Source organism: Rhamphochromis longiceps, linkage group LG3, assembly GCF_057381845.1.
Source record: "Rhamphochromis longiceps isolate RC_006_pf linkage group LG3, R_longiceps_female_GT1.1, whole genome shotgun sequence".
Lineage (NCBI taxonomy): Eukaryota > Metazoa > Chordata > Actinopteri > Cichliformes > Cichlidae > Rhamphochromis > Rhamphochromis longiceps.
This window is the reverse complement of record NC_140559.1, coordinates 69,629,630-69,649,979: the sequence shown is the minus strand read 5'-3', so window position 1 is coordinate 69,649,979 and position 20,350 is coordinate 69,629,630. Positions and strand designations below refer to the sequence as shown.

General features: G+C 42.6%; 3 protein-coding genes across 3 annotated transcripts in view; 1 reads left to right on the top strand and 2 right to left on the bottom strand.

Annotated features, from left to right (window-relative positions):
• The window catches only part of LOC146676579 (uncharacterized), an 86,331-nt gene that overhangs the window by 28,287 nt on the left and 37,694 nt on the right, over window positions 1–20,350 (top strand). The window lies entirely within an intron of this gene.
• Window positions 1,864–19,899, bottom strand: LOC146676580 (protein NLRC3-like). The gene is made up of 5 exons (XM_085400839.1): window positions 19,771–19,899; window positions 17,839–19,654; window positions 16,152–16,328; window positions 11,686–11,862; window positions 1,864–2,041 (listed from the first exon to the last, which is right to left on the bottom strand). Exons 2-5 carry the CDS (start codon window positions 19,452–19,454, stop codon window positions 1,864–1,866), a joined length of 2,148 nt encoding a protein of 715 aa, XP_085256965.1. The 5' UTR covers window positions 19,455–19,654; window positions 19,771–19,899.
• On the bottom strand, window positions 4,413–9,050 carry LOC146676581 (ribonuclease inhibitor-like). Its single transcript, XM_085400840.1, has 4 exons — window positions 9,037–9,050; window positions 7,782–7,958; window positions 4,484–4,588; window positions 4,413–4,440 (listed from the first exon to the last, which is right to left on the bottom strand). The coding sequence occupies exons 1-4, from the start codon at window positions 9,048–9,050 to the stop codon at window positions 4,413–4,415; spliced, it is 324 nt and encodes a 107-aa protein (XP_085256966.1).

Sequence of the window (20,350 nt, the reverse complement as noted above, 5' to 3'; positions counted from 1 at the left end):
TTTCTTGTTAGCTAGAATTAAGACTTTAAGTGAATTTAAGTGAAGTGAAAGTTATTTCGGTCAACAACAACAAAGATGATCATTTTACATAGAAGTACTTAATCATACAGTAACTGAAAAAGGAATAGGCTGAAGCCTTGTGGCTTATAATTATCCTATCCTTTACCTAATTAAGACTTTACATTCTAATTATGATCAATCTCACAGTTTGCAGAACACTACCTTGATTTTGGAGAGGTCGGTGAGGTGTCAACCACTACAGAGCCAGTTGTGCTGGAGCGAATGCAGATAGCTTGCACCCTACTTGAAAATCGAGGTAAGTCCAGTAAAGTCCTTATCACGTTAGTGCGTACTTCCAATTTAAATAGTGCTTTTCAAACAGCACAGTACAAATAGTGCTCTTCAAACACTTTCAGATAAGACCCTTCTCAAAGTCTAATTTAGACTAATTTTCCAGGAAGTATATTTGGAAAAAATGTACTATTATTTTTTAATTATTCAATAAATAATGTTTGATTAAAACCTAACTATGATTGTGTTTCAGGGAACGCTGAGGACTACTGCATTGTTTGCTCCATGTTAGATGCTAACGCTGACCGCAGCATGATTGAAATGGTAAAACAAAACAAAAGAAACACATAAGTCTTAGTATCATTACTTGCCAATCATAATTAAAATGTTGAGTAATAGTATTCACCAAACAGAATATGAGCCATTTATTTTTCCTTTCCAGGTGCAGTGTGAATCTTGCCAAAGATGGGCACATTTTGCATGTGAAAAATATAAAGAGAGCAACCAAGAATATAAATGCCAAAAATGTAGCCAGAGTCAGACAGAGACTGTGCAGAGACTGTAGAAGGACAGAGCAGCAGCAGAGCAGTCCAGATACACTGATGATCCTCTGTCAGATCCAGAGGGACACACAGGGATGATGCTGGACTCTACATTGTGTCTGACAGTGGAGCTGTTCTCAGAGCAGTTCACTCTGCAGCACTGACAGTCATCTGCACTTCTTCTCATTCCTCTGTCAGTCACTGCTGGATGAAGCTCTCCTCTCCACCTCCCAGTAACATGGCCCAGTCAGAGCGTCTCTACACACAAGCTGCTGCTGCTTCAACCTCTCTGGATCATCAGGACACAGCTCCTCCTCTCTCAGCACACACACCGTCCTGTTTACCATCATCAGCTCCACCTGCAGAGAGAAGAAGGAAGAGCAGAGGAGATAAACGAGTGTTTCCAGAGACTCTTCATCAGCTGTCAGTCAGTGATGCAGCACATCCAGTATAAAGAGCAGCAGGGACTTCAGTGCTGGGACTGTACTAGGACTCATTGTTGCTTCACTTTTTCTAATCTTTGGATTTTTATTGAAGTTGATGAAAATGTTTTTCCCTCCTAGTTTGAGTTTGGACTTTCATTCATTAGAAGAACCTTGGTGTGTCCACTCTGAGCTCTGTAGGAACCCCAACAACAAGCCCAACAATCCAGATGGACGGTTCCAGCTGTTAACTGGAGGAATTCCATCCAAACATCTGCTCTCACTAAATTCTTCCTCACCTACAGACTGTGTTCTTCACTGCTTTAAACTTGGAAACGAATGCAGTCATTGGTCTGCGTGCTGCTTTGTTCAGAGAGCTGATTGGCTGTTGACAGTGTTTGATCAGAGCGTGTCAGCCGTTACCATGGTGACCATAAAGGTCAGAAACAGGAAGTGTTTGTGTCCAATCCTGAAGCCTGTCACCATTCTCCTCTCACAGCTTCACTGAGAAGCTGCAGCTTTACAGGAAACACTGGATCTTTGTTTCATACTGACTGTGTTTAGTACAATACTGCTGACAGCACCACCCACTCACTCCATCACTCTACTTACACCAGAGTCTCCAGTCTGTAGTCTGGACTCTGCTGAAGATCAGACAGCTGCTTCACATCTGGATGCTTCAGGTTGTTTCCTTGCAGCTCCAGCTCTCTCAGATGGGAGGGGTTGGACTTCAGTGCTGCTGCCAGATAATCACAGCTGATCTTTGACAAACCACAGCCCCACAATCTGTATAAAGAATGAAAGATGTAAGTTTATTAGACAAAGTGTGAGCTTGAAATCATTCAGTGTTTCATCATCTGTTCAGAGCTGAAGAAGGTTCAGAATGTAGAAGTTTAGAAAATGGAAACTCCAAACAGCTGAAGCCAACAGGAAGCAGCTTCAAACAGGAAACTGTGCAGAGTTTCAGACTATATGTCCTGATGCAGCCAGTTGGATTTTGGAGATTTGAATCTCTGTTCTGTGACTAAGTCCTTGAATCATTTCTTCCAGTTGGTCCAACAAGACAGACTAAGTGTTGGACATGTGTTGTGGCTCCATTAGGGGAGCTTCTAAATGTGATGTGATGGCCCCTCTGGGTCTGTCAGGTCACAGGACTGAAGAGAGCTCAAACTGGGCACACAGTTGTTCCAGTCTGGACCAAAGACTCTATACTGGGACTGAGGGACTGCTTTGACTGCACCCACTGGGACTTTTTAAAGGCTCATGTTCTCACTTAGATCATCGATTTCTACTTACATTTCTTTCTGGGAAAAATGGGGATTACTTTGGAAACAGGAAGTATTTTCCCCAATAAGCAGCCCTGGATTAGTAAATCACTCCAACATGTTCTCAGGCAGAAGAAGCTGTCTTGTTATGAGGGAGAGAAGAAAAAGATGGAGGCACAGAAACTTGTTGAAAGAGAGATAAAGCAGCTAAAATCAGGTGTAAAAGTAAAGCAGAGGATGAGCTGAATAAAGGACACTCAAGGCTGGCTTGGAAAGGAATGAAGTCCATGGTGGGGATGCAGGACAAGGAGCAAAGATGAATGTGATGCTGAATCAGCAGAAGACTTGGACTCATTTGATTCCAGCTTTGATATCATTGATTTCAATGAAGAGCTTTGTGATTGTAGCAAAGGGCTGGTAGCTCTGAGAGTCCCACTGATGAGGTGTTTGTGTGGAAATCTCTTAGTGGGACCAAAGAGAGAAAAAGCCCTGGTCCTGATGCTGTGGGAGGGAAATGATTGAAGTGTGCTGTGAGGAACTGACTGGGAGATCTTCACACATTTTCCAGTCCTCCTTGGAACAACAGGAAGTTCCCAGCATATGGAAACAAAGGTTAAGTGTCCTATGGCACTCAGTGATGATGGTGCTGTGGCCCCACCACCTCCACCTCTTTGTAAAGGAACTAACTGTAATCTGAAGCTTCAAATGGAACTAAGACTTCCTCCACTAGGTGGCAGTGTCTGATGAGAAAGTGTTAGTGGAGCTGGCCTGGAGTCAGAAACAGGAAGATGCAGGATTTGGGCTGAAATGGGGAAAAGTGGTTCGCACTAGTGCCTTAAAGCAAGAAGGTTGTAGGTTGAAGCTTGTTGGCCTTTCTGTGGAGGTTGGATGTTCTCCCACAGTCCAATGAAATGCTGCTTAGGTTCATTGGTGCTTCTAAATTGGCTGTAGGTGTGGATGTGAGAGAGTGCTTCTCTGTCTCTCTCTGTTGGCCCTGTGATGGACTGCTCACCTGTGCAGGTGGACCACGCCTCTTGCCCTATGACAGCTAGGGCACAGGCTGCAGCCCTGTGAGCCTAAGCTGAATAAACAGTTAGCAAAAATGATCCATAGATGGCCTGAAATCCCCCAGTTAGCAGTTTGGTAGATAGCTATGACATGCTAATCCCATCCAGCAGCTGTATTCTACCTGTAAACTGATCCCTGCTGAGCCAAAGCACTTTTTCATATACAAATTACAACCTTTAATAGAAACCTATTGGTCAGCATCTTATTAGCCTGCTGTTAGCTTCATTCCACAGAAAACTGAGAGAAACTAACAGAGTTGATAAAGAATAAAGAGAAATGTGCTGATTTAAAGCCTTTGAAGTGCTTCAGATGATCTCTGTCCACTTCTGTCCACTCATTCATTCATGTAAGCTTTCTAATGCAGCTTTGATCTTCACAGTCTGCTTCATGAAACTCATTCTAACCCTGAATGTCAGAGTGTTCCTCCTTCTCTTTCCCATCATTCATGCTGGCAGTGGAGGAGATTTGGATGTTGGACTGTGTTTTGGATGATGTGTGTATGTTTGTGTTGGACTGCTGTCTGTAAAGCAAACGCACATTTTGCTTTGGATTTCAGTGTCAGACAGACTTTAAGGTGGAATGAAGAGTTGGAGAGTTTCACAGTGAATTATCCAGTGGAGGATTTTTCTTCTTCTTTGAAGGTTTGAAATGTGAACATTGTTCTGCTGCAGTCAATGGACTAAACCAGAGAAGAAGAAAACAGACTTTACCATGAAGATCCTCAGTGTGGATCAGTATAATATCAGCCTGATGTCTGCAGTTTAGTGTCAGCACAACTTTCACATCATATTCATCTCAGCAAAACTAAAACATGCTGACTGACCTCAGAGTTTCAAGTCCACATCCTGGACTCTCCAGGAAACCACAGAGATGCTTCACTCCTGAATCCTGCAGCTTGTTGTTCCAGCTCAGGTCCAGCTGTCTCAGATGGGAGGGGTTGGACTTCAGTGCTGCTGCCAGATAATCACAGCTGATCTCTGACAAACCACAGTTGATCAATCTGTATAAAGAATGAAAGATGTAAGTTTATTAGACAAAGTGTGAGCTTGAAATCATTCAGTGTTTCATCATCTGTTCAGAGCTGAAGAAGGTTCAGAATGTAGAAGTTTAGAAAATGGAAACTCCAAACAGCTGACAGAGTTCATACGCCTTTGTCAGGGTCAAATTCAAGCAAGACCATGTGAAAATTAAAACACATCATCCTAGGTGAACTTAAACACCTTTGTTCCCCTTTTGTTAAGACATAGAAAAGTACACCACACAAAAATACTGCAAAAGGAAACGGTCGCCTTATATACATAGTGTATAAACTCAAAATGCACATTTCACTTCAAATTAAGATTAAGGCTTTGAACAGATCACATAGTTCAGTTCAACATATAAGACTTTAAGAATGCACAAGCATCTACTTAAAATCTATTTAATTTATCATCCATGATATTATTTTGTACAATTCCAATGTATTTTGTTCATCTCCCTTAAATAAACAGGCAGTCTTAAAGTATGAAATATTCATATACAAACACATATAAATGTGTGTACTGTCTCAGTGGCTGATAGTACCCCACAGGCCTCAGTGTGAGCTTGAAGACATTTATAATGTTTAAGTAGTTTAATGTGCAGGTGCTGACGATAAACACATTTTGAATGAAAGCCGGGGAACTTTGGTAGCACAGAAACAAGTGGCTATTCTTTGTGACTATATGGATCACTCACAATACCATTATTTCACACAAAGGCACCAAATTAATACTCAAAAAAGCTGCAGCAATACACACAAATATAAACAGTACTTGGTGACAACTTTGCTTTTAGCCTTTAACCCTTCTTGACTACTTTTGATGTGGCCTCTATATTTTACCTTTAAAAACAGTTTATCTTGCCAATCTGTTATTTTCTCATTTTGACCAACTGTATCAGCACAATTTATCTAAATTCAGACAAAATTTAAAATACACGTAGAAAGTGATATTTTGACTGTAAAAACCACACACATGTTTAACGAATCATCTTCATAACTTGAAATGCAAATAGAGATTGTACATTTTTAAAAATACGCACACGTTTTGCAAACAACAAAGTTATATGGTACTATTTACCAAAAAATGCAGCCAAGGCTCAGACGTTTTTCATATAATCATTTCAAACTATTTACAGAACAATCAGGTGTCAAACAATAGTTTGTGTCACTCTAACACATATGAGAACAGCACAGGGATAAACCTGCAGGTCTGACAGCAGGTGTGTCACTCAGCGTTTACACTGCAATCTGCCTTTGTTGGCTTTAAGGCAGCAACTGTGACGATCACTAGTAGAACTGACACACAAAACAAAACAACAGCTACACACTAAATACACAAGACAACAAACTAACTTGAGACCAAACACGGTAAACGTCACAAATCTCTCACGTATCAAAACTCTCTCTCTCTTTCGCTCACTCGCTCTCTCTTGCCGGTCACTCCTAAAACTTCCCCCTTTTGCTAAACAACCAAATGTCATGTTTCCATATCATTTTTGATTGGTCGACATGGTACATTTTCCCACCTATAGGGCTTTGGAGCGTGATGTCACGGGAGATGGGCCATGCCCCCTTCCGCCATGACAGTAGGCCAGCCAAAGGATACCATTTCAGCTATGGATCGTACGTGTTGTGTTGTCGGTTGCAACGTTAGATCACACGATCGTGAAGGCAAGAAGCTGGATAACGGGCTCTCTTTTCATCGTTTTCCGTCCTGGAGGCAACGTGAGGGATCCCATGTATCCGATATTACTAAACAAAGACGTCAGGCTTGGATTGCAGCGGTGAGACGAGCGGATATCGAGTTCTCTGCAATCCCCAGCTTTTTGTTGGTTTGCTCACGGCATTTTCTTTCCGGTGAGTTCTAAATTAATTCATATCACTCTTGAAAGGCTTTTAGTGTTATTTTCAATGTGCTGAGGTCATAGATAATGAGATAAAACATGCTAATGTGTGATGCTGCAGAACCACATCATGTCGACTGAGTAGCTTATGATTTGGCATTATTGCAGGCAAACCAGCATATGAAATGGATGTAACAAATCCAGACTGGGAACCAACACTGCACATGGGGCATGACGACATACCTGTATCAGACTCGGACCGGCACTCAAGGCGTACGCAACGGAAGCGAAAAAGAGCACCCATCGGAGGTAAACAACCCCCCCCCCCCCCCCTCTAAAAACATACTAAATTGCTATCACTGTACACTAATCCGCACATAACTTCCAGATGAATCACACACCTGTCATTGGAATATTGGTGTACATTTACCTTATGTCTAATTTTATCTTACAGGCTTTCGTTATGCAGCTGCAGAGTCTGAAGGTGTGCCCCGTGCAGAAGTGATTGATGAAGATCTGACAGAAGACCAACAGCAAAATCACAATGTCATGGAGGCAGTGGACAGCAGTTGTGTTGGACAAGTGGAGGTTGAGGTAGCAGCTGCAAATGTGGATATACTGAAGAAATGTAAACCTTTTAAAATGATGACAGATTACAAACTCTCAGCTGTGTCTGTAATCAAACCTCTGTAACTTTGCTTCACTTCAGCAGCATCAGCTCATGTTCACATGTTGATTCATGGTTTGCTTCAGTTTTTGATGGACTGCAGAATATTTTGAAGGTTATCTGCTATAAAAAGCCAGAACAGGAAAATCTGCTTCATGTGTTTCTGTTTGATCCTCAGTGACTTTGACACAAAGGCCTCTGCTGTGATGATCACACCTCTGATCAAGTCTCACAGTGTCAGCTTTGTTTTTATACATATGGATATGTGCTGATAAATGATCAGAGTTATAATATTTCCCACTGTCTGCTGTGTGCCGTGACCTTTGACCTGCTAAAGACAGTCAGCTGTGGATTATTCATTGTTGTGTCTGATACTTAGAACTGTGAGGAAGAACACTACACAGTTAATCAGGGTCCCCTCTCTCTGAATCAGGAAAGGTGGGCAGGCCGCGTGTGGGCCGCGGGCCATACGTTGAGTCTCACTGTTTGAAATGTGAACATTGTTCTGCTGCATGGACTAAACCAGAGAAGAAGAAAACAGACTTTACCATGAAGATCCTCAGTGTGGATCAGTATAATATCAGCCTGATGTCTGCAGTTTAGTGTCAGCACAACTTTCACATCATATTCATCTCAGCACAACTAAAACATGCTGACTGACCCCAGAGTTTCAAGTCCACATCCTGGACTCTCCAGGAAACCACACAGATGCTTCACTCCTGAATCCTGCAGCTTGTAGTTGTCACTCAGGTCCAGCTCTCTCAGATGGGAGGGGTTGGACTTCAGTGCTGCTGCCAGATAATCACAGCTGATCTCTGACAAACCACAGCCCCTCAATCTGTATAAAGAATGAAAGATGTAAGTTTATTAGACAAAGTGTGAGCTTGAAATCATTCAGTGTTTCATCATCTGTTCAGAGCTGAAGAAGGTTCAGAATGTAGAAGTTTAGAAAATGGAAACTCCAAACAGCTGACAGAGTTCATACGCCTTTGTCAGGGTCAAATTCAAGCAAGACCATGTGAAAATTAAAACACATCATCCTAGGTGAACTTAAACACCTTTGTCCCCTTTTGTTAAGACATAGAAAAGTACACCACACAAAAATACTGCAAAAGGAAACGGTCGCCTTATATACATAGTGTATAAACTCAAAATGCACATTTCACTTCAAATTAAGATTAAGGCTTTGAACAGATCACATAGTTCAGTTCAACATATAAGACTTTAAGAATGCACAAGCATCTACTTAAAATCTATTTAATTTATCATCCATGATATTATTTTGTACAATTCCAATGTATTTTGTTCATCTCCCTTAAATAAACAGGCAGTCTTAAAGTATGAAATATTCATATACAAACACATATAAATGTGTGTACTGTCTCAGTGGCTGATAGTACCCCACAGGCCTCAGTGTGAGCTTGAAGACATTTATAATGTTTAAGTAGTTTAATGTGCAGGTGCTGACGATAAACACATTTTGAATGAAAGCCGGGGAACTTTGGTAGCACAGAAACAAGTGGCTATTCTTTGTGACTATATGGATCACTCACAATACCATTATTTCACACAAAGGCACCAAATTAATACTCAAAAAAGCTGCAGCAATACACACAAATATAAACAGTACTTGGTGACTGTTAAGTCTAATTGTTGAATGTTGCCATTGTGTTTCTTAAATTTGTACAGTCTTAGTTCAAGCAGTAGGATCAAAGCCATTCCTTTGATCCTGGCCACCTCTCCAACCACTCTGTGCTGGGGGAGGTTTTATTGTAGATACATCCTATCTGGAAGATCTGTTTCTTTTGATGTAAACTTCCTGGGTTTACGACCCTTTGGTCAGCAGGAGGTCTGACACACACACACACACACACACACACACACACACACACACACACACACACACACAGTCTTACAGAAGTTCACACATATACATAAAATGCTTTGTCTTAGAACAAAGGGGGCGTGGCTTTGTTCTGACGTGTTTTGTGTGAACTGTCTCCCAATAAAAGGTAGCAGGAGGAGGTCAGATCTGTGGTCATTTTCGTGGTGGACACAGACGAGGCCTCCCTTTCGCAAATAATTGATCGATCGACTGTCTTGTTTTCTTCATGATGAATAAGTCTCTAGAATTAGCGGGGCTTGTGGAAACACAGACCCAACAGTGACAACTTTGCTTTTAGCCTTTAACCCTTCTTGACTACTTTTGATGTGGCCTCTATATTTTACCTTTAAAAACAGTTTATCTTGCCAATCTGTTATTTTCTCATTTTGACCAACTGTATCAGCACAATTTATCTAAATTCAGACAAAATTTAAAATACACGTAGAAAGTGATATTTTGACTGTAAAAACCACACACATGTTTAACGAATCATCTTCATAACTTGAAATGCAAATAGAGATTGTACATTTTTAAAAATACGCACACGTTTTGCAAACAACAAAGTTATATGGTACTATTTACCAAAAAATGCAGCCAAGGCTCAGACGTTTTTCATATAATCATTTCAAACTATTTACAGAACAATCAGGTGTCAAACAATAGTTTGTGTCACTCTAACACATATGAGAACAGCACAGGGATAAACCTGCAGGTCTGACAGCAGGTGTGTCACTCAGCGTTTACACTGCAATCTGCCTTTGTTGGCTTTAAGGCAGCAACTGTGACGATCACTAGTAGAACTGACACACAAAACAAAACAACAGCTACACACTAAATACACAAGACAACAAACTAACTTGAGACCAAACACGGTAAACGTCACAAATCTCTCACGTATCAAAACTCTCTCTCTCTTTCGCTCACTCGCTCTCTCTTGCCGGTCACTCCTAAAACTTCCCCCTTTTGCTAAACAACCAAATGTCATGTTTCCATATCATTTTTGATTGGTCGACATGGTACATTTTCCCACCTATAGGGCTTTGGAGCGTGATGTCACGGGAGATGGGCCACGCCCCCTTCCGCCATGACAGTAGGCCAGCCAAAGGATACCATTTCAGCTATGGATCGTACGTGTTGTGTTGTCGGTTGCAACGTTAGATCACACGATCGTGAAGGCAAGAAGCTGGATAACGGGCTCTCTTTTCATCGTTTTCCATCCTGGAGGCAACGTGAGGGATCCCATGTATCCGATATTACTAAACAAAGACGTCAGGCTTGGATTGCAGCGGTGAGACGAGCGGATATCGAGTTCTCTGCAATCCCCAGCTTTTTGTTGGTTTGCTCACGGCATTTTCTTTCCGGTGAGTTCTAAATTAATTCATATCACTCTTGAAAGGCTTTTAGTGTTATTTTCAATGTGCTGAGGTCATAGATAATGAGATAAAACATGCTAATGTGTGATGCTGCAGAACCACATCATGTCGACTGAGTAGCTTATGATTTGGCATTATTGCAGGCAAACCAGCATATGAAATGGATGTAACAAATCCAGACTGGGCACCAACACTGCACATGGGGCATGACGACATACCTGTATCAGACTCGGACCGGCACTCAAGGCGTACGCAACGGAAGCGAAAAAGAGCACCCATCGGAGGTAAACAACCCCCCCCCTCCCCCTCTAAAAACATACTAAATTGCTATCACTGTACACTAATCCGCACATAACTTCCAGATGAATCACACACCTGTCATTGGAATATTGGTGTACATTTACCTTATGTCTAATTTTATCTTACAGGCTTTCGTTATGCAGCTGCAGAGTCTGAAGGTGTGCCCCGTGCAGAAGTGATTGATGAAGATCTGACAGAAGACCAACAGCAAAATCACAATGTCATGGAGGCAGTGGACAGCAGTTGTGTTGGACAAGTGGAGGTTGAGGTAGCAGCTGCAAATGTGGATATACTGAAGAAATGTAAACCTTTTAAAATGATGACAGATTACAAACTCTCAGCTGTGTCTGTAATCAAACCTCTGTAACTTTGCTTCACTTCAGCAGCATCAGCTCATGTTCACATGTTGATTCATGGTTTGCTTCAGTTTTTGATGGACTGCAGAATATTTTGAAGGTTATCTGCTATAAAAAGCCAGAACAGGAAAATCTGCTTCATGTGTTTCTGTTTGATCCTCAGTGACTTTGACACAAAGGCCTCTGCTGTGATGATCACACCTCTGATCAAGTCTCACAGTGTCAGCTTTGTTTTTATACATATGGATATGTGCTGATAAATGATCAGAGTTATAATATTTCCCACTGCCTGCTGTGTGCCGTGACCTTTGACCTGCTAAAGACAGTCAGCTGTGGATTATTCATTGTTGTGTCTGATACTTAGAACTGTGAGGAAGAACACTACACAGTTAATCAGGGTCCCCTCTCTCTGAATCAGGAAAGGTGGGCAGGCCGCGTGTGGGCCATGGGCCATACGTTGAGTCTCACTGTTTGAAATGTGAACATTGTTCTGCTGCAGTCAATGGACTAAACCAGAGAAGAAGAAAACAGACTTTACCATGAAGATCCTCAGTGTGGATCAGTATAATATCAGCCTGATGTCTGCAGTTTAGTGTCAGCACAACTTTCACATCATATTCATCTCAGCACAACTAAAACATGCTGACTGACCCCAGAGTTTCAAGTCCACATCCTGGACTCTCCAGGAAACCACACAGATGCTTCACTCCTGAATCCTGCAGGTTGATGTTCCAGCTCAGGTCCAGCTGTCTCAGATGGGAGGGGTTGGACTTCAGTGCTGCTGCCAGATAATCACAGCTGATCTCTGACAAACCACAGCCCCACAATCTGTATAAAGAATGAAAGATGTAAGTTTATTAGACAAAGTGTGAGCTTGAAATCATTCAGTGTTTCATCATCTGTTCAGAGCTGAAGAAGTTTCATAATGTAGAAGTTTAGAAAATGGAAACTCCAAACAGCTGAAGCCAACAGGAAGCAGCTTCAAACAAACACAACAAGAGAAAAAACTCTGAATGTTTCACATTAAAGTCGTACATTTCTCATAAAAACAGGACAAAGACTTGAAAAAGTCGTGTTTTTCCTTCCAGGAACCACAAGGCTTCACTTTTAAAGGTGAAGTGTGAAAGAAATGGACATATTTGAAGTCCAACACCTTTTTCCAGTCACATTATTAAAGCAGACAAACTACAAGCTCATTTTCATTCCAACAAGTCATCTTCTGACCTGGACTAACAACACTGGTCTCTATGTGCAGCTGGCTGTGAGACCAGTGCTCAGGGAGCGTCTACAAAGTGCAACACTGAAAGAACATCACACACTAGCTTTGTCCCAAAACGTCGGCTGCATCCTTCGGAGGACCCGGTATTCGCGGTCTACGTGGGCCGGGTCCTTCAAAGATCGAAAAGGCTGGAAGTGCGAGGCTGTGAAATGGGACGGTCTAGCCTTCAGATTTGCGTCACCGCTGTGTCGGTGGAGTTTAATAAACTCGGCCGTCTGCTCCTTGCTATCTAAAATATAACAGGACACTGGCGTAAATTCTCGACCGTCTCACACTTCTGTTTAATCAGTTTCCTGTTTAACGTTTATTCAGCTGTGTGAAAATCCCGGAGGAACTTTGATCTCAGCCAAACCGATTTACTCCGGAACAAATAAAACACAGAAAAAAGGCAAACAATTACATTTTTAAGTTCTCCGAGTGACTTATATATCATGTTTAACCTGAGTAGTGAAAGAGCGGGGTCTGAAAACGATGAAGCCGGGCGTCCGCTGCTCTCGCCGGCTGGAGTGACCATTGAACCCCCCGGCTTGCTAGCGAGCGGGTGGGTAACAGACGTCTCCGAAAACGTCGGCACACTTTTGCAAATATGTGATGTCTTGATAAACCAAGCAGATATTTGAAGTTTACACAGCTACTTTCTCGCCTGAAAATATGTTAAAAGTTTATTTTGTGACCCAGAAAGATTAATAAGAGTAATTTGAAAACTTAGTAGCTGCCGCCATTGTTGGCAGCTGAAATTTGGCTGGGCCACGCTATGAATTCTGGGATATGGTGGGCCACGAAGGACACACCCGACGAATCCTTCAAATTCGGGGAAATGAAGGACGCATTTGTCGGGCACATTTGAAGGAGTCGACAAATACGGACAGCCTTCATCGCCTGGCTGTGACGTAATCGGCCTTCAAATGCAGCCTCTGGAGGATGCAGCCGACGTTTTGGGACACAGCTACTAATTTGCTTCCATCATCCAACCTGAAGAGGAAACAGAGACGCCTCCCCTTCAAAGTAAAAGCTGCTCCTTTTGGACACAGTATCAAAGAAAGTCTACAGTATAACATAGAAAAGACAGAACAAAGTTTTGGTTGTTTTTAAATTGTGCAGAAATGAAACTACACTAAGCTCAATTATGTGACAGACATTTCATCCCATGTCAGTTTGGCCTCATCCTGGGCCGGATTATCCAGCACACACTCTGACCACAGGCCCAGGGGCCACGCACAGCTGGGCTCCATCCAAGAGACAGGAAACAAACCAACACAATAATTAGGGCTGCTCGATTATGGCAAAAATGATAATCACGATTATTTTCACTGAAATTGAGATCTCGATTATTTGACGATATTTATTTAACCCTTTAAGACCTACTATAGCACCAAGTCCGCCAGAGCTTATATTATATTTTTACATGCTGTAGTGCCATTTGTGGGAGCATTTCAAGTTTCTATATAACTGTTATAGCCCATATTTTAATAATATGTATGCATTAAGTCCATAGTAACTACATTAATTGCAAAAAAGTGCAATAAACTACAAAAAAATTGAAAATAGTTTTTGTTTTTTTACATATATTTCTACTTGGAGAAATTTAAGAGGCTTATCCCTCAAAACTTTAAATACAAAAAAGTTGCAAAAAATAGTTTACAATAACAGGAAACTTATTGTGAGTGTCTTCATAGTTTTATTTTGGAGATACACCAATTTTTATATACTGCAGGAAAAACGAAAAAACAATCCTATGATGCAAATTTGCAAAGAAAACAGCATGTGCATCAAAATAAACTATTTCCAGCAGTGCAATTCGAGTTCTAAGCATCCCAGAAACTATTCAGAAAAGTCAAACATGACCAGTATAGGTTTTTAAGGCCTACAAGTAAAAAAAACTACATTTCCGCAAAAATGACATCACTTCCGGTTTCGGCCAGGAAATGGCGGACATGTGATAGTTGCGCTGACGACTTTTTCAATGTGGGAAGTGTTACGAACAGCTGATCGGATCAGCGAAGCGTGTTTCTGGAATATTATGCTTTTGTTCCTGCAAGCGCTTTTTATGCAATTTTTGCAAAGCTATATGTGGAACGAAACCGTGACCGAGGACAAGCTGATGGCATAAGATGTAAGTACAACTCCTCTGGTTTCATATGCAAACAAATTATTGCGCTAGCTTACATGGTTCAGGTTCTACAGGGATTTAAAAATAGTTACACAAAACGGAGCGTGCTGCTCTGACCGGATTTAAAGGGTTAACAATGACTTTAAAAAATAATAGTGTGCAACACCACTGAAGTTTTTTGTTTTTAACCTCTCTTTTCAACCAACGGCAGTCACTCTCCTCTCCAAATAACTTCTGCTTAGCTTTCCGAGCTTCCCTCGGGTCCTCTTAATCAGCGGTCTCCAACCTTTTTTGCGCCACGGACCAGTTTATGCCCGACAATATTTTCACGGACCGGCCTTTAATGTGTCGCGGATAAATGAAGGAGGGGCTAATAATCGGCTCAGTCATTTTTAATGATCGTTGAAAGCCCAGATCGTAATTGTGATTAAAATTCGATTAATTGAGCAGCCCTACCAATAATAAAAGCACCATGTGATCTTCTTACATCTTCAAGACAAACATAGTAAAAACATGAGCATATTTGTTTCCTGATAAAATGATGTGACAGGTAGAACAGAGTAAAGTGGTGGTGTTACAGCCTTTCTCCCCTCTGCTGCCGAGGCTGTTAGTCTCTCCCAAACTCAGCTACAGGACTTCCAAATGAATGAAAGCAGCAGAAGTGGCTTTACAAATGAAAGAGGAAGAGGAGAAGAAGAGGAGAGGGAGGCCACCCTGACCATCACTCCAGCTGAAAACATCACACTTCCATTAAAGTTGGTGAGGAAATGTTGAGCAGGATGAGCTGCTGGCTAATCTGGAGGCTGTAGCAGCAGCTCACAGTCACAGTGGGTTTCCACTCATGAAAAAGCTCTGGCTGCTTCATTTCTCATCTCATATCAGAGACTTTAATGCTTCACTGAAGCTGTACTGTGATGCTTCCATATCCCAGTGAGGCCTCCATAATGATTTCAGCTGTTCTGTACACACACTGTGTGCCCTGTATGGCTCAAAGTCTCTGCAGCCTGTTTTTATCTGCTATCATCAGATCTTCATCATCCTCATTCACATCCCTCACACACTCTACAGCCTCATCAGCACTGACTTCATCTTCACTGACTGATGGAGCACAACATGAACCTGTGGAGGCTGAAACACTGTCCTGTCAAACATCTCCCCGTCACCACTCCACTTCTGTCAGCCTTTAAATGAACCCTGCTCAAGTCTGTCACTTCTGTTTGGAGCCAAAAGGAAAAACTGTTGTTCAGTCGTTTGGAAAGACAACATTTCTGAAAGCACTCAAACTTCTTCACATTTGTCTTCAGGGCGATCGTGGCTCAAGAGTTAGGAGTTCGCCTTGTAATCGGAAGGTTGCCGGTTCGAGCCCCGGCTCGGACAGTCTCGGTCGTTGTGTCCTTGGGCAAGACACTTCACCCGTTGCCTACTGGTGGTGGTCAGAGGGCCCGGTGGCGCCAGTGTCCGGCAGCCTCGCCTCTGTCAGTGCGCCCCAGGGTGGCTGTGGCTACAATGTAGCTGCCATCACCAGTGTGTGAATGTGTGTGTGAATGGGTGGATGACTGGATATGTAAAGCGCTTTGGGGTCCTATGGACTAGTAAAAGCGCTATATAAATACAGGCCATTTACCATTCAGACACATCCTGAACATTTAGGAACTAAAGAAAGTTTCAAACATCAATCAAAGACCTGAAATATAGAAAAACAACAACAGCCGCAGTCAGTGAACTCACCTCAGAGTCTCCAGTCGACAGTTTGGACTCTCCAGTCCAGCACACAGAAGCTTCACACCTGAATCCTGGAGGCCATCATTCCAACTCATGTCCAGCTCTGTCAGATGGGAGGGGTTGGACTTCAGAGCTGAGGCCACAACTTCACAGTGAGACTCTGAGAGTCGACACTCAGTCAGTCTGTGATGATAGAAAATATAAAATGTGTTATTATAAAAGCAGAAAATCTGCATTATAAACACAGACTGAATGTATATGAAGACAAAACAGAGTGAGGTCATAATCTGATGAATCTGCTCTTCACATCTGTGCTTCAGCTCCTCTTACTGTGTTTGACATGACACAACGATTGAGTCTCTCTCAGACCTGCAGACTTTTAATGAGAATCTTTGTTTGGCTTTAATCTGCAGATGAAGGAGGAAGATGGTGTCACATTTAGGCTTCCATAATGTCCACAGTCTGTCACTGAGATCTGATCCAGAGTCAGAGTGAAGACACACATTTGGACTGTTTCCTGTTTTGACTCCAGAACATTTTGAATGAGTTCAGCTCAGTGAAGAGTTCCAGCTGGAAAGATGATCTCTGTTTGCTACCTGCTGTCAGGTACGACTGTTCACGTCCACACGCAGGAAAAACCTGCTGACTGTTACCAAACGGAGCAGAAATCTCATCACTGGACAATAATGATGAATGAACTCGGAGCTGCTGATATCAGATCTGATCTCAGGGGAACTAAACACAGAAATGATTGGCTCATTTTAGCTTTCTGAGCCATTATCTGCTGGTGTGTCGCTAGTTGGCAGAAAATGATTTGTATTCCTGTTCAGGGCTTCAGTGTTTATGAGTCCAGATCCAGGTGACAGCAAGTCAAAATGATGTTACCTGTCTGTGTCCAGCAGCAGCCTGTATTCACTTTGAATATTGTTATAACCTGACATGGATCAGTTTGTCTTTGATTGGTTTGTAAATGTCACTGTTTCCATTGGACCTGAGTGACGTACAAAGACAGAGAGGGAGAGAAAGGAGAGAGAGGATGGAGACAGCAAAGAGAGAGAAAACACAAACAGGTGAGAGTGGACAGGTGACCAAGGTCAGCAACCAATCAGAGAGCTTCTGTTTGACCCACAGTCACTGATGATGACTGCACATAACCAAGCAGTGTGTTACTCTGATATCAAATATGGATCCTGCTCTTATAATAATGATCATCAGATGATATTATTGTGTTATTTTGTAGCTGAATACGATGTTTGTGTGATTATCAGTGAAAGAAGCAGTGAGGAGGATGGAGAGAGAGAGAGGACAGAGGGTGAAGCTAGAAACACTAAAAGGATTTTTCATGGATTTCATGGATGATTTGAGTGATTTCCAGCAGGACACTTAAACATGTCAGTGGACGTCCTAAAGAACATATTCACTGATATGAAACGTGTCATTGAACAGGATTAATATCAGTGGAAACATGGTGGAAACAGCTGTGACTGCATGGATGTGACACACTTCAAATCTGTTCTCCACTCTTGGATTTGGGATCCATGGAGCTGCTGCTGAGTCTGTACAATAAAGGAATGGTGTGGAAGGTTGCAGCGTACGGACACAAACACTTTGTGGTTACAATCTGATTTTATTTTCAAAATTAAACTACTAACCTACACTGATCAATGATGTTAATGATCACATCTGGACTCACCCAGCCTTTCTGCAGGTCCTCACAGCTGGAATCAGTCTCTGTCGTCCCCGCTTTGATGTTTTGTACTTCTGCAGGTCCAACTCATCCAGAACCTCCTCTGACATCTGCAGCATGAAGGCCAGAGCTGAGCACTGGATCTCAGAGAGTTTCTTCTCTGACTTCAGGAACTCTTGGATCTCCTGAAATAATGAGAGGTTGTTCATCTCCATCAGACAGTGGAAGATGTTGATGCTTCTGTCAGGAGAGATTTCATCACTGTTCATCTTCTTCAGGTTGTTGATGACTCTCTGGATGGTTCCTGGACTGATCTCTGTCTGACCCAGCAGACCTACTAAGAGTCTCTGGTTGGACTCCAGACAGAGGCCATGAAGGAAGCGAACAAACAGGTCCAGGTGGCCGTTTTTACTCTGGAGGGATTTCTCCATGACTCTCCTCAGAAATACATCAAGTGATTGGAGATCTTTGTTATCAAAAAGATTGAAAATCATCTTGGTGAAAGATTCTGATTTTAGAAACATCTTCAGCACCTCTGTCTTCCTGTTGGTGTGACAGTGGAACATGTAGACAGCAGCCAGAAACTCCTGAATGCTCAGATGAACAAAGCAGTAGACTGGTTTCTGGAAGATCACACACTCTCTTTTGAAGATCTCTGTACAAACTCCTGAGTACACCGAGGCCTCTGTCACATCCAGACCACACTGCTCCAGGTCTTCTTGGTAGAACATGATGTTTCCTTTCTGCAGATGTTCAAACGCCAGCCTCCCCAGCTTCAGAAGAACTTCCCTGTCAGCCTCCGTCAGCTCCTGTGGACTCGTCTCACGTCCCTCGTGGTACTTGTTCTTCTTCCTCTTTGTCTGAACCAGCAGGAAGTGTGAGTACATGTCAGTCAGGGTCTTGGGCAGCTCTCCTCTCTGCTCTGTAGTCAACATGTGCTCCAGAACTGTAGCAGTGATCCAGCAGAAGACTGGGATACTACACATGATGTGGAGGCTCCTGGATGTCTTCATGTGGGAGATGATTCTGCTGGACAGCTCTTCATCACTGAATCTCCTCCTGAAGTACTCCTCCTTCTGGGCGTCAGTGAAGCCTCGTACTTCTGTTAGCCTGTCAACACATGTAGGAGGGATCTGATTGGCTGCTGCAGGTCGGGAAGTTATCCAGACGAGAGCCGAGGGAAGCAGATTCCCCTGGATGAGGTTTGTCAGCAGCTGGCTGACTGATGACTTCTGTGTGACATCAGACAGCAGCTTCCTGTTGGTGAAATCCAATGAAAGTCTGCTTTCATCCAGGCCGTCAAAGATGAACAAAAGCTGAGAGACAGCCAGCTTCTCTGCTGTGACCTTCTGTAATGTTGGATGGAAAACATGGAGCAGCTCCAGAAGACTGTACTGCTCATCTCTGATCAGGTTCAGCTCCCTGAATGAAAGCAGAACCACCACACTGACATGTTGGTTCTCCAAGCCCTCTGCCCAGTCCAGAGTGAACTTCTGCACTGAGAAGGTTTTTCCAACACCAGCCACGCCGTTGGTCAGAACCACTCTGATGGGTCTCTGTTGGTCAGGTAAGGCTTTAAAGATGTCCTGGCACCTGATTGGAGCGTCATGGAGGGCGTCCATCTTGGAAGCTGTCTCCAGCTGCCTCACCTCATGTTGGGTATGAACCTCTTCACTCTGTCCCTCTGTGATGTAGAGCTCAGTGTAGATCCTGTTGAGGAGTGTTCTACTTCCTGTTTCATCACTTCCTTCAGTCACACGTTCACATCTCCTCCTCAGACTGATCTTATGTTCATCTAAAACCTCCTGCAGACCAACATCTGCTGAAAGAAAGAAAAACAATGAGACTAAAGAGAAAGAAAACTCTTCAATGTCTGAACAACACAAGAAGTCCAGTTTTCAGAAATGAGTCCATCAGCAGACAGATGTTCAGTCTTACTTTGTACACAGCTGCTCTGACTGGCTGTCTGCAGTCCAGCTCTGCTTCTGGATCTTTCTCCACACTGTGCAGAAGCTCTGATGGTGACACAGAAAAGTCACAGTGGAGATACTTCTGTCCACCTTTGATTAGACTCATTATAAAAAGGAAAACAAAGTTTGAACACAGTCATGTTTCCAGTTCACTGACTTACATTTATTCCATGGACACTCACTCTAACCTGAAGCACAGCTACAACCCAACATTGTTGAGGCCTCATCTCCTCCTTTCCTGACTGTAGAGGTTAAATATGCAACAACCAACAAATAAAAGAATTTGGTTCATTTCAAAGAAATTCACACGGTGACCAAGTAAAGTAACCGTAGTAAAGGAGACAACATCCCGTTGATGGTGGGATTATTTGAAAGATTTGCTTTAGTCACGTCACCAAATGCAGTTGAACCACCCGTGGATCCATGTTTGACCATTCTACCACTCTGAGCTCTGCTTTTGAATCATTTTATTATTATCATCATTCATTTATTCATTCTTTGGAGGGGGGCTATTTCCTAATGCCGCCCTAATAAGCTGATGTTCAAGG

What these genes read in the sequence shown, in the direction of transcription:
- LOC146676581 (XM_085400840.1), bottom strand. An exon ending in TGTGGACTTGAAACTCTGGG is followed by an intron (nt 4,589 to 7,781) that starts GTCAGTCAGCAT and finishes TTCTTTATACAG; the next exon opens with ATTGATCAACTGTGGTTTGT. An exon ending in GACCTGAGCTGGAACAACAA is followed by an intron (nt 4,441 to 4,483) that starts GCTGCAGGATTC and finishes GGTTTCCTGGAG; the next exon opens with AGTCCAGGATGTGGACTTGA.
- LOC146676580 (XM_085400839.1), bottom strand. Translation starts at nt 19,454, where the DNA reads ATGGACGCCCTCCATGACGCTCCAATCAGGTGCCAGGACATCTTTAAA. An exon ending in TGTCGACTGGAGACTCTGAG is followed by an intron (nt 11,863 to 16,151) that starts GTGAGTTCACTG and finishes TTCTTTATACAG; the next exon opens with ATTGTGGGGCTGTGGTTTGT. An exon ending in TGTGGACTTGAAACTCTGGG is followed by an intron (nt 2,042 to 11,685) that starts GTCAGTCAGCAT and finishes TTCTTTATACAG; the next exon opens with ATTGTGGGGCTGTGGTTTGT.